Here is a 12,806-nt window from a genome sequence, read left to right as displayed (position 1 = left end):
TATAACTCTATAACTCTATAACTCTATAACTCTATAACTCTATAACTATATAACTCTATAACTCATCAACTCATTAACTCGTTAACTCATTAACTCATTAACTCGTTAACAATAAGCTCATGCGATTTAACTCGTCTTGGGCACGACAAGAACAAAATAATTTGACGAGTATACTCGCGCAGAGCACCGAAAAGGTTAACAACTCCCCAATCAAGAGATGATGGAAATTTCATTAGAACCGAGTAAATAGTCTGTTGCACGTGGCGTAGGCGAAATTTTCGAGACGTACTTGGTGAAATCCCCAGAGGGGAAATTAATTTTGGGTGACTAGTCCTTTGCATTCGAATATCCCCCTAAAGGTACGTTGCAAGTTTAACATACTTCGTTAGTAATTGTACACGACACGAAGAGGCAAATCAAAATATGGTACATTGTGAAGCATAACTACAGCACCATCCATATTTTTAAATATATCTAAACTTTTGAGTAAGGATGAAAAGAAATAAATTATATGACCTGAAAAGACAAGGAGATCTATGTTAATATCTCTAAACTTACTCTTCTCTGAAGAAACATTTTAAAGTATGGGTGGTATTGTTTTGCTCCTCAGTGTCCATATGTACTGATATACATATATAGAAACGAATATTACTTAAAAAAATTAAGTATGGACAGTCAATAATTGAAGTGATACAGAGCACTTACATCAGAAAAAATAAGTTGAAAACATGCTTCGTACGAAATAGTGCAATTTAAGAAGTCAACTTAAACCAAAGACTTGCACTCCTTACAGAACAATATACATAACCCTAATTTGTATTGGTTTATCTGCAACATTCTGAAGAAGACAACCACTAATTCGCCCACTGATAGACATACCACTAATTTATCGCTAATTGGTGAAAACGTTTTCCACCTTGTATTGAAAGTTATTCGTCTGGTAAGGTCGGAGGTTGCAGTCTGCTCTGATAAGCATTACATTGGGTGTAGCTTGCACATCTCTGTTGACGTAACGTTAACTTCATTAAACTGCACGAGCTATTGAACGTTCATCCAGGTCGAAATTGGGAAACAGAGATGTTAAAAAAAATAATAAACGACGAAGGAACGAGAGACGAGGAGAATCGGTCGACGCTCGGTGGTGCGAAACTCTTTAACGACTCTTATTCGAGACTCATCGTGAAGAACGTGCGAGGGGAAATAAAGATACAAAGGGACAAATTAATGGTACAGTGTACACAACGCGTATATTTTTCGACGTACACGTTGACGTTGAGAACTTCTGGCAATTATATAGAATGCTAACGATCTTACCGAGTTCAACGATCTCTAACTACGTTTATCGGAGGGGGAAAGGTCGAGTATCGTGAATTAATGACTGATCGTGAGGGAAACCGCTAGTTTAAAATATTGGAAGTGGAAAGTCGAGCACCGTTGATAATAACTACAATTATTAGGTGATAATTAGATATAAAATTTACAGCAATGTTTGTCGAACCCAAATAGCTCATGATTGATCCAATAGTATGATAACAACATAAATAGAAAGTTCAAAAATAAAAGTTTCCTTCCTATAGTTTCCAAGGGAATCGATAATAATCGTCATCTTAGCACCAAGTTTGAATGTATTGATGTCCACGTGCTTAAAATAATTTTATAACTTAAATAGAAAATTCAAAAATAAAACTTTCCTTCCTATAGTTTCCAAGAGAATCGATTTTAAGCGACATCCTAGCTCTAAGTTTGAACATATTGATGTCCACGTGCTTGCAATAAGTAACCAGGAAAGTTAGTTATCGATTACGATAAATGTTTCAGTTCTGAATCTAGTTACGCGAAGAAAATATGAACAGGTCCACACAATCGACATTTATACATTCGTTTAAAGCTCTTTCTCTCTTTTATATTGTAATTTCGCAACGTCGCCTGCAAATTTCGTGGATTTTTAACGACAATATTGGTTATTTGAAGGAGCGCCTTCGTAGGCGCCCGTGCCGTAGCAGCCCGTAGAAAATTCAAAGCAGAAAAATCGTTAATCGCGAGAGAAGACCACTCTACGCAAGGCACTAATTGGCTGCAGAGACACTGCTTCGAGAGGCAACCAATTAAAAAGAGCTGAGCACAGAGAAAAAAAAAGCTGAGCGAGAAAGGTGGTCGTATAATCGATTCTCAAATCGAGTCGCGGCGATAAGAAAGTTCACCGAAGTTGCGATCGAAGTTAATTATGTACATTTTATTCAATCCATTGCTTCGGTTCGCTACCGCACTTGTACGTTATCCACAACACTAAGAACAGAACTTTTTATTGTTATTAATTAGATTTCTTAGTCTTTCCGATGACCATTAATTATTAATTCCAATCAAGGGAGGGCGAAAGCCACGGTAGCGTAAGCACAGCTTTTTAAAATAGTGACTTGTGTACCGTTATATGTATGATTTGTATGTGAAAAGTCTCTCTACAAATTTGTGTCTCTACAAATAACTCATGTTTAATTGTAAAATTAAATCAGAAGTACTTTTTACACTTACCAGTCTTCCCGTTGCACATTGTTGTTATTCTTATCGAGCTGAAGTGTCAAGCTGTTGAGCAAATTATCGAGGAACGATTTGTGACGGAGCATTTTGTTCTAATGATTGCTGCAATCGATACGGAAGTTCATGCCACTTAATAACACTCGTCGTTTCAAAATGTTTAATATAAAACCGCGCGTGATTCAAGAATTTAATAATATTTCACGTAATGGCAACGTTGAATCGAGTTAATTCGAGACGAATGTCCTTTCATACCATAACAATGGAATATATACAACTGTTATTACGACTGTACAGCACGTTAATCGCGCGTTTCGTTAGCGTTCAATTCGATGATTTCTATCCGATTAAATTGTAATTGAATTTATTAGAAGTTAAACGAACGTAGCAAATTATTTCTTAAAAATTATTTTGATACGTTAATGCAATACCGACCGAAAGTATAAGACTACTTGTTATTTTGTTATTATTTATACTATGGAAAACACAGTCCATGCATGAACTTAAAAAAATTACTCGATGTTATAATTAAAATAATAATAATAGTAATAATTTAAATTCTTATAATTGAATTGACATATTTGTAAATAATTATTTGCAATATTTCAAATTAATTAGAATAATTAAAATACGACCTCACAAACATGACACGATGAACGTTAATATTAATAAATATTACCTTTTCTATACAAGAACTCTACATTTTATTTATAACGAATGAAATTCCACGGCCGTTATTGTTAAACTTGTGAACGTTACTGAATAGTTAAATATTGGATTTTATTTTTGCAAAATCAATAACTTTGGAACGGAAACCTTATATCACTTTTTTCTAAACATGGAAAATCTTTTATGCGTTTCTAGTGATATAGCAATTGGCGCACTAACAAATACTATTTTTGTACTATAGACAAATATTTACTTAACTCTCCAAAGGTTTGTCGAACGTAATCATGAAAGTCAATTAGAAACTATTTATAATTATTTAAACCGCAATTGATTCAGGCTCAGTGCAAACGATACGTATTCAAATTTCTATAGTTGCCCAATAAATATTCCATGAAATACTTTAAATAGCAGTCTTAGCCACTCACCGGAAGAAACTAGATCAACGTTCTTAATTATTCGCAAGCCAGATCACACGGAAACCCGAATGGTCGCAATTGCTAATTACACAAATATCGTAATTAAGAAAATATTCAACGAGATACGCGCACTGTACAGTTAAGAACGTTAAAATGAAAAGTATCGCCGTATTCGTGTTCGTCGTATCCGAAACGCGACCGCGTTGTTAGACGTTTACTCTGATAATAACGCGGGGCGCATGATTCCATGACAAACAGTTACGTCCTTGGGGTCTCGACATATCAACACGTACAAAGCACAATAATCGGGAATTTCTTGCGTCGTCCTTCTACAATTTTCTGGAATTGTTAGCTTGTAAACAGTGGTTGACGTGTAAAATGGAATGCGTGCAAAAAGTTGCGACGATTTCGATGAAAGGAAAACGTGTTCTTCAGTCGCCTGTACTTTTCGTAGCCATGTGTATCTTTCGAACCTGTTATTCGATTAATTCTAAAAGTTACTAGATTTGTAGGTTCGTAGATCGAAGTTATGTAAAGTATTTGGAATATCTTTTTTTATAAACTAAATGGTTAATATATTAACACAATGTAACTACTTGTTACAACTTGGAACAATTTTATTTTAATTATAATTTTAATTACAAGATAATATCATTATCATGATCATTATCAATATCATTATCATGAATAAATAGTAATTATACTTTTAGTACGAAGTAAATAAAGAATATCAAAAATATAATTTCTATAATAGTATTTAATATTACAATAGAATTATTAATATTTCCTGCTCATTTTCCTTATGAAATATATTTTCACAAGTATTGTACGTATCTCTAGATTCTCTGACATTGATTATGAAATTGATAACCAATACCAAAAATAGAAACTGTATCGAAGAATAAATAAACGAAAAATATTAACTAATCCCATCTAACGTTGACTATGCGATCAATGAGTAATTCTATTCCTGGTTATGAAAAATTCATGAAAATCTTTTTACTTTATACATTACATATTTACAACACTGATATTCCAAAACATATTCTAGGAGTTTTATCTTCTCCCTAACGATACAAATTTGCGATGTCCAGCCTCAGAATTTTATTATTTTTATCAGTGCTGGGTATTAGAAACGTAAAATATCTGCCGGTCGAGAATGTGTTAAGAACGAAAACAAAAAAATAGCGAATAACGATAGCAGAACATTTTACATTTGCTGAAGAGATCCACATTAAATGTGCTTTCCGTTGTATCTTATACAGTGACCAGAGTATAGTCTCGGTTTGCCTATTACCAGTGTTATGCGAGTGCCTACGGCTGCCTTGTTAGTGTTTAATTATTTTGACGGAAGAATAAGTGCGCGCCAAGGGCGCACGAATTCTCCTCCATTTCTACGTTTTTTCTCGGGGGGCGCAGGCAGAAATTTTAATATGCAGCCAGGCAACGGACAGGGAGAATGAATTTAATACGTCATTTATTTTAGAATGACCGTGGCGCGGCAACATTACCGCGCGTATACCCGGAGCTTCGTTTGCTCGGTTACTCTGCCCTCTACCAGAGCTTTAAAAACTGTTAACATTTCCGACTATTTGAGAGACGGAATGGAATTACCTCAACGAATGACACAGTTTTTAATCATCATTCTACCTACGACGCTCCGTTTCTGTAATTACGTTGAAACATTCCCGTTTCTATTAACACATCGCGTCGCATACTTTCTTCAAGTTCGAATACAGCATGGAACGCAATTTGCAACAACGATGCAAACATTACACGTTATACCTTTTGTCGCGTTGACTGCTAGCCTCACACTCGTGAAGATTCACTGTGAAGAGTCTGGCACGATGTTTCGACTAAAGATTAATATATTATCACTAGACTGCGGATAATTACTAGTGAATTGTAAATATAATTAATGAGTCGACGTAGCTGGTCCACTTGACCCATGAATTTCAAACTTCCTTTTAAAGCTGCTCAATTATCAACGATGTTCTTGCATTGTTAATAATTGAGTAATTACTAGACCGCGGATCTTTATGCAGAATAAAATCTTCGCGAACGTGCCTACAAAAATTGAACCTAAATAGGAATTTATTTTATTCTGCAAATATTACAACATGAACTTCACTTTCAATCTTTTTTATATTCTTGCATATTGTTTGCATCTTGTAGGTTCTTGCAAATTCAAATTTCCTGTAAATGCATAAAGATCCGCAGTCTAATTATCACACAATATCTCATCACGTCATCAATCAATAATTAATTAGTTTGTTTCATTCTACACTGGATTTTTAATAATGCCTCACTCCTTTGGTGGACATGTAATTCACAGAATTAAATTTTTAATAAAATATGTATCTAGCGCATTAAATAAATGTATTTGCGTGTACCGTTTATGGGATCCGCCACGGCTATGTTATAAGATGTACTTTGTTATTAATAAATCACCCAGAAGTACCATATATTCGAAATAGAGAGATTATTAAAGCTGTAGAACCGATCGTCGATAAAATTAAATAGATATCCACGTCGACAAATGTAACTGACCGGAACATCCGGGCAGTTTCTGTCAGGCTATCGGACTCGCTTGCCCAACAGACGAGTGGAAGAATTTCTGGAAGGTCACACGAGTGGGCACCTATCTTCAGGGACAAAAGAGAAGCTCCCGGACCGGGGAAAGAACGTCAAGGAGGTTTCGCGCGTAAACTGATATTCCATTTGAAGCACTGAAGCGAGGAAAGCGCGGCCCGAGTTTAAGAGGCGCAAAAAAGACCCTCGTCTCTTCCGAGTAAGCGAGTAAGCTTTTCAGCGCACGAGGAGGGATAGGAGAACGCAAGGAGAACGACAGGGCTGGATTCAAAAGTCGAAAAGCAGGGTGGAAAACGGGAAACGGAAAATGGAGGACGAAAACGAGTTCCTGGCTAGTGGAGAGGAGAAGAATCGGTTTTATCACGGTCGCGTAGCTTCTTCTTCTTCTTAAGGTCTTGTTTAGATGAGACGAGTTACGCGGGACTAGAGACAGGTAGCGTTCAGTCAGTATTCAGAGTGGAATTGTATCGCTGCAACTGTCGCGCGACTGATGGACGATTGCTTCTCTAGTATCTCGACTCGCACCTGAGTCGCGCGACTGTCGCTGCGTCCAGCATCGCGCGACAATTGCAGAGGATGTAATATTTGGTATAGCTTCATCCAACTCCATTCTAGACATAGAGATTCAAACTGCTGTCCTTGTCCTTCTTCATAATGGTTATGAAGGGTTTTCCAAAAAAGACCACAGGATTTTCTTTTTTTAATAACAATATATGCCTGTCTGTGTAGTTGCGGTGAACATATTAATATAAGTATAATATATTATATTAATTATGTAAATTAAATATATTGTATATTTTGTGATCCTTGAAAAGAAATCCTAGAGGCCCTTTTGAAAAATTGTGTATAATAGAAAATTACTTTGAATTATAAGAGAGATTCTAATTCAGCATTGGAGTCACAGAGAATTGCTATTAAACATCAACAAAGCTGTATAGACATTAATACTCGTTACAATAGTATAACAAAGAAACATTCTAAATGAGTACAGATATGCACTACTTTAATACATATCTCTGTTAGAGAGAGAGTTGGATAATAAAATGAACGAATAGCATTCCTTTAATTACCTGTGTCACCATTATAACGCTCACAATATACCCGCATGCATCCTCTGAGTTCATTCTTTCTATGTCACGTATAAAAAGTTGTAATTTTAAAAACATGCTACGCAATCAGATTTTTGTTTTCCAGTCAACAGTATATATTTTGTTATTAAATACAAATATTCTAAATCACGTTTTGTAATACTCTTATTAAAATGATCGAATATTTCATCGAATATTAAGAGTATGTACAATATGTGGTTTTATTTATTAGTATTTGACACTCTGTTCCAATTAATTGTTCATTACTCTTGACTGATTTGTATTACTGTATAATTCACAGTTCTGGCTTTCGATGATATTGTTTTTCATGCATTTGTCATGAGTTGTTGCAATGAGTGACAAAGCGAGTTCTGCATGAAGTAGCGTTCTATCTTCTCGTGACAACTAGTTATTTTAAGCTCTCATGATATATGTATGTGGTCTCCTAATTTGTATTAATATAGTAGGAATTTCGGTGGTTTTCGTTCTCGGGGTGTTTTACTTTTATGTAGACTATGTAAATATTCACGCAAAACGCTACTTTTCGTATTAAAATATTCTTTTAGAGCGATTAAAGTTAATTATGATCAAGACATTATATAATTGTGCAATGATAATATGAAACCAGGGACGTATAATTCAATTTGCATGGAATTTGACGTGGAATGAACCAAGGGTGAGTGCGTTACTATCTAGGCTTTTCTCTTAGTAATTTCGATAAGCGATATTTTACTCTACCGGAAACCATTAAAACGAGTGACAACTGCTTTTGCAAGTTATGCGTCTAATTATAATACATCTTCCGACTAATAGTATTTCCATAAGCCAACGTTTGATTAGGCAGCACTCAGATAATACGACATTAAACCGCTTACAAATAATGGGCCATTAACTGTGCCAATTCCTAGTCGAGCCAATTGAATGCCGAATATAAGATCGATCCACGGACCCAATCACAAAGGGATCACTATCTATACCGACAACTATAAAGAATGTCTCTAAATTCCTTTAAGAATCCATAATCATTAAATAAACAATAATGAAGCTAAGTAAAGTGGTCAGTAATCGATAGTTTTAGTAGGTGATGCGACTATAACCACATGATGATTCTAGTAACATAATCAATTGATCAGGGTATAGTAATAGTTCTGACTGTAAATGAAGACAGAAAAAAATTTCATTAGATTTCACCGTTCTTATTATTCCAAATAGTTTCCAAATCATCTTATCCTCAGTTTAAGTAATAGCTAAATCACAGAATAGGCTATTTAATTCTTTGATCGCGAGACGATTTCTGTTGGAGATTGTAAGAGGATTAGTAGGAGTGACTTTAAAAGTAATATCAGTTGATAGGGAATGACAGTTTATTCATACGACGTATATTTTCAGAGAAAAAACTTAGAGGACCCTTTTCCTGAAATTCAATTTATCCAACGAACCTGTAACTTTTCAATTTTTATTTTCGTAACTAAGCAACCTATGAATAAACTGTAATATAAAAAAATTTCGTTTCATCATCTCCTGTTAGCTGGTATTCTTTAAAAATTAATTTAATTTATCCAACGAACTTCTAACTTTTCAATTTTTATTTTCGTAACTAAGCATCCTGTGAATGAACTGTAAATATAAAAAAATGTCTCATCATCTTCTGTAAGCTGATATTTTTTAAAAATTAATTTAACGAATACGAACATTTCTCTGATACCATTTCGCGAGGACGTGTATGTATACACACCCTTCGCAGTTAAAGGTTTAAATAGATATAAATAAGAAATCTTACCCAGAGTTTTGGAACAAAAATTGACGAAATGTGGGGATTGTAGGAAAGTCAACCCAGGTTAGAAGTAAGTGGATTACCAACTGCACTTGCTACAACAATTCTAAGAATTGCTAGAGTAATTCTAAACGATTGCCACTAAATTTGAATTTTAAAGAGGATACCTATTTCTATTCTACAGCAAGTTTTCCATAGCTTTCCAGAATCGATGGCGAGTGCATATGTGCATGCGAAGTAAGAAGTTCAAAATTCATTAATACCAACCGAGGCTTTTATTTTCGTTCGCGAGATGGGAACGGCTTTCATCTTCGTACGGGTGGAAATTAAAAAAGGAACGATTAGGTAAATGAGAGGGAAAGAACAGGCGGTAAGAAATAAAATTCCGACGATCTCTAATTCCAGCCGTGATGTTTTCTTTCCACGAGCTACTCCCTCTCTCCCGTGGCGTCGTCGCATTTTTGCCCCAGCATGCGAACTTATTACAAAAGGAAACACGCCGCCAAAAGGCGAAGATTAAATTGGCTTTCGAGCACGGCGAAAGTTTCATCCGTACCGTTCCACGTTACTCGGTTTACTTCCGCGCCGCGAAACGAAAAGCGAGATCCGTTATTACCCGAATGCTTCGCCAGTTTCTCGGCTAGGGTTGCTTACACCGAGACCTGTTCCCGAACCGACGTGCTTGGCCCCGTCCCTTAATATTTATGCCGCGGAGAATTTATGTTCGATATACACAGAGCGGTTCGGCGAATGTCTTCGAAATTATGGGAGACCCGGGGGATGTATTTCGAATAAGAATTAAACAGCTCGGAGTCATTGCTTACGCCCGCTAGGACATTTTTGCAATTTTAACACTTTCGCTGCGGACGAAAATAAGTAGCCGTTCGCTGGGAGCTGTAATTATGATATTTTTTAAGATTGAAAATCTTTCTATTTTCGAACAGCCGAAATTCATGTCCCGTTATATGGTGAAAAATGCTGCGAGGCGATGAAATGGGTGGGTAGTAACAGAATAAATATGTCCCGTTACACAGCTTGTCGTGAGATATTTTTCTATATTTTAATATCTACTGGTTGGAACAATTAAAACTTAATCCGAAATAATTCAACATTTATGAACGTACAGTATCATTCAGTGTTCGATTAAACATTAATAACAATTACGGTTCAGAATAAGTATTCATTCGAGACATTAATCGTGAGAAATTTGTCAATATTTTAATATATATCGATTGCAACATAAAAATATTATTTCTGACAATAGTTAAGTTAATTATTAACAATACTAACAATGTGAAGTGTAAAGTGCAAAGTGTAAAGTGGTGTGGATGGTTTCTGTGCATTTATCGTATAGAAATTTGTGCATTTAAGGAGATTTTAGTGTAGTAACAAAAGAATGTTCCGTTAAAATTGGCTCTTAGTACGTCACAAACCAATGAAGGGGTTTTCGGAGAAATAAAAATGTCCTGTCGCGGGAAATCATTAAGTATGGTGCAGTAGGTGGTGGTTGGCGATCAGTTAGTCGTGAGATATCCTGTCACTTGATTTTCAATCTCTCCAACTCTTGCGCGTGCGTGAAGTCTGTAAATTTTTTAATGAAAAATTTCTTACAAATGTTCTAATATGATTATTTTGAAAAACATATATTTGTGGTAACTTATTTTATATATAGAATATGATTGCCGAACAACAAGTCTAACCACAACACTAAACTCAAAAGAACAGACCAACATGAATGCTTACATTGTACTGACTGTCTAAATACGACTAAACTGACTAAAAGAGCAAAGGACGCGCATGTGCGTCATCCGCAGCGAAAGTGTTAACATTTTAAGTAACGGCGGATTTAGAATCAGCTTTTTTGAAGCAGTTTGCATTTCCAACCACGACTAATTTGCATAAGTTCATCTATCACGTAAATATTAATAATATTATTACATTTGGAGGGAACATAATTGAATGGAATATCCACTCTTAAATTAAAATTATAAATATCGTAAAAACGTAGTTCGAGTAAAATTTCTCGAATGATTTATAAAGTTTTCACGTTCTTTAACGATCGACAAAAGCGAAATTTTCGCACGATACGATACACAGAATGAGAATTAATAATTCAAAATGGTCCGGATTAATACATTTTAGTTACGTATTCGAAATGTATCAAAAGCACACAGACTCGCTGCGTCTCTCGGCTACGTGTGCAACTACAATACATTTGCAAATCATATTTTTAATTAATAAAACTGGCGCTCGGTACACGAATGAATCGGTAATGTTTCAACAAATATTAAATCCAATGATTAACTTTACAGCAAATTCATCTGCAAAATACAAATATTAAATCCTGCGAAGGATGTTTATTAAATGGTTGCCAGCAACCATTTCGTCTGCGCATAGGATTTTATTAAAAATTGATAACTTTTCAATAAATATTCAGTTCGATGATTACATCCGCTGTACACTTTATCAGAGCATCACAAATATTGAAACACGGGTAGAGAGATTGTTAATATCACGAAGATTTATTAATATAAATGTTTACAGTGCTGGAATTTGTGTGACAGGATATTGCAACGAATGGAAGCTTTCGTAGGACAAAGGGCTATTTTCTCTATTTACTAGGGGAGAAATTAATAATGGTGCACTTGTAGAAACACAAACGTCGTGTATGTTATTCATAATTAGACTGCGGATCTTTATGCATTTGCAGAATAAAATTAATTCCTATTTAAGTTCAATTTTTCTAGGCACGTTCGCGAAGATATTATTTTGCATAAAGATCCGCAGTCTATTCATAATTATTAATAAAGATTTGTATATACACGGTCTGTCTAAAAAGAAACCGAACTTTTGCTCTCAAAATTTGTTCTAATCGCGCCATCTAGTTACAGGTAATAAAAGACGATAGATTGTGTGACTTGAAATATAACGGACGTTTTGTGACGCTTGTTGGATATCGCAATGGAGCCACGCGCTAATATTAAGTTCTGTGTTAAATTGAAAAAGTCTTTTACCGAAACGCTTACGTTATTAAAACAAGTGTATGGGGATAAATGCCTAAGCCGTACACAAGTTTATGAGTGGTCCACTCGATTTAAAAACGATCGAGAGTCCATTGAAGACGAAGTTGGATGTTGCCGCACGACAATGCACTTGCACACAAAGCCGCCATTGAGCGTCAATTTTTGGCTAAAAAAGGCATTGTTACCTTGGATCATCCACCCTACTTGCCTGATCTGTCACCCTGCGATTATTTTCTTACCCCAAAATTGAAAATTCCAATGAAAGGGACACATTACACCAACATTTCGGAGATTCAGGCCGCTGTAACCGCCGTACTAAACGAGGTACCAAAACAGGAGCTGCAAAGGTCCTTCGAAATGTTAATTACGCGGTCTACACGCTGTATTGACGCAGAGGGAGATTATTTTGAGTAAATAAACGCGTGTGTAAAAACTTTACTTGTACTTTTTTCTTTTCATAGCAAAAGTTCGGTTTCTTTTTACACAGACCGTGTAAATACTCGAAATCAAGCGTTTCGAGGTTTTAAAACCTGCAACTCCTTGGGCCCTAAAACCACAACCTCCACAATCCTCAAGAGTTCCGAAGCCTTAAAACCTACAACTCCTTAGGTCCTAAATCCACTCAACGATGATATCCTAGAACTATCCGACCAATGGAGACAATGATTGTTAACAACCAGCCCTCGTATCGTCATACAATCCATGGAAGACC

The 12,806-nt window shown here is 35.5% G+C and overlaps 1 protein-coding gene across 15 annotated transcripts in view; it reads right to left on the bottom strand.

The window, feature by feature from the left end:
- LOC128879107 (CUGBP Elav-like family member 2) overlaps positions 1-12,806 on the bottom strand; it is a 547,103-nt gene that overhangs the window by 337,102 nt on the left and 197,195 nt on the right. Inside the window, exons 1-2 of one of the 15 annotated variants that reach the window (XM_054127969.1) lie at positions 3,627-3,826; positions 2,530-2,871 (exon numbers count right to left, since the gene is read on the bottom strand). The exons of 12 other annotated variants lie outside the window; for them this stretch is intronic. In XM_054127969.1, coding sequence (XP_053983944.1) covers positions 2,530-2,621 — 92 coding nt within the window. In that variant the 5' untranslated portion in view covers positions 2,622-2,871; positions 3,627-3,826. Of the gene's footprint in view, positions 1-2,529; positions 2,872-3,626; positions 3,827-12,806 lie in introns of those variants that run through there. 2 more of the 15 variants (XM_054127970.1, XM_054127971.1) reach the window with 2 other exon arrangements.

This window comes from Hylaeus volcanicus, chromosome 6 (genome assembly GCF_026283585.1).
Source record: "Hylaeus volcanicus isolate JK05 chromosome 6, UHH_iyHylVolc1.0_haploid, whole genome shotgun sequence".
Taxonomy (NCBI): Eukaryota; Metazoa; Arthropoda; class Insecta; order Hymenoptera; family Colletidae; genus Hylaeus; species Hylaeus volcanicus.
This window is presented reverse-complemented; position numbering and strand designations above follow the sequence as displayed.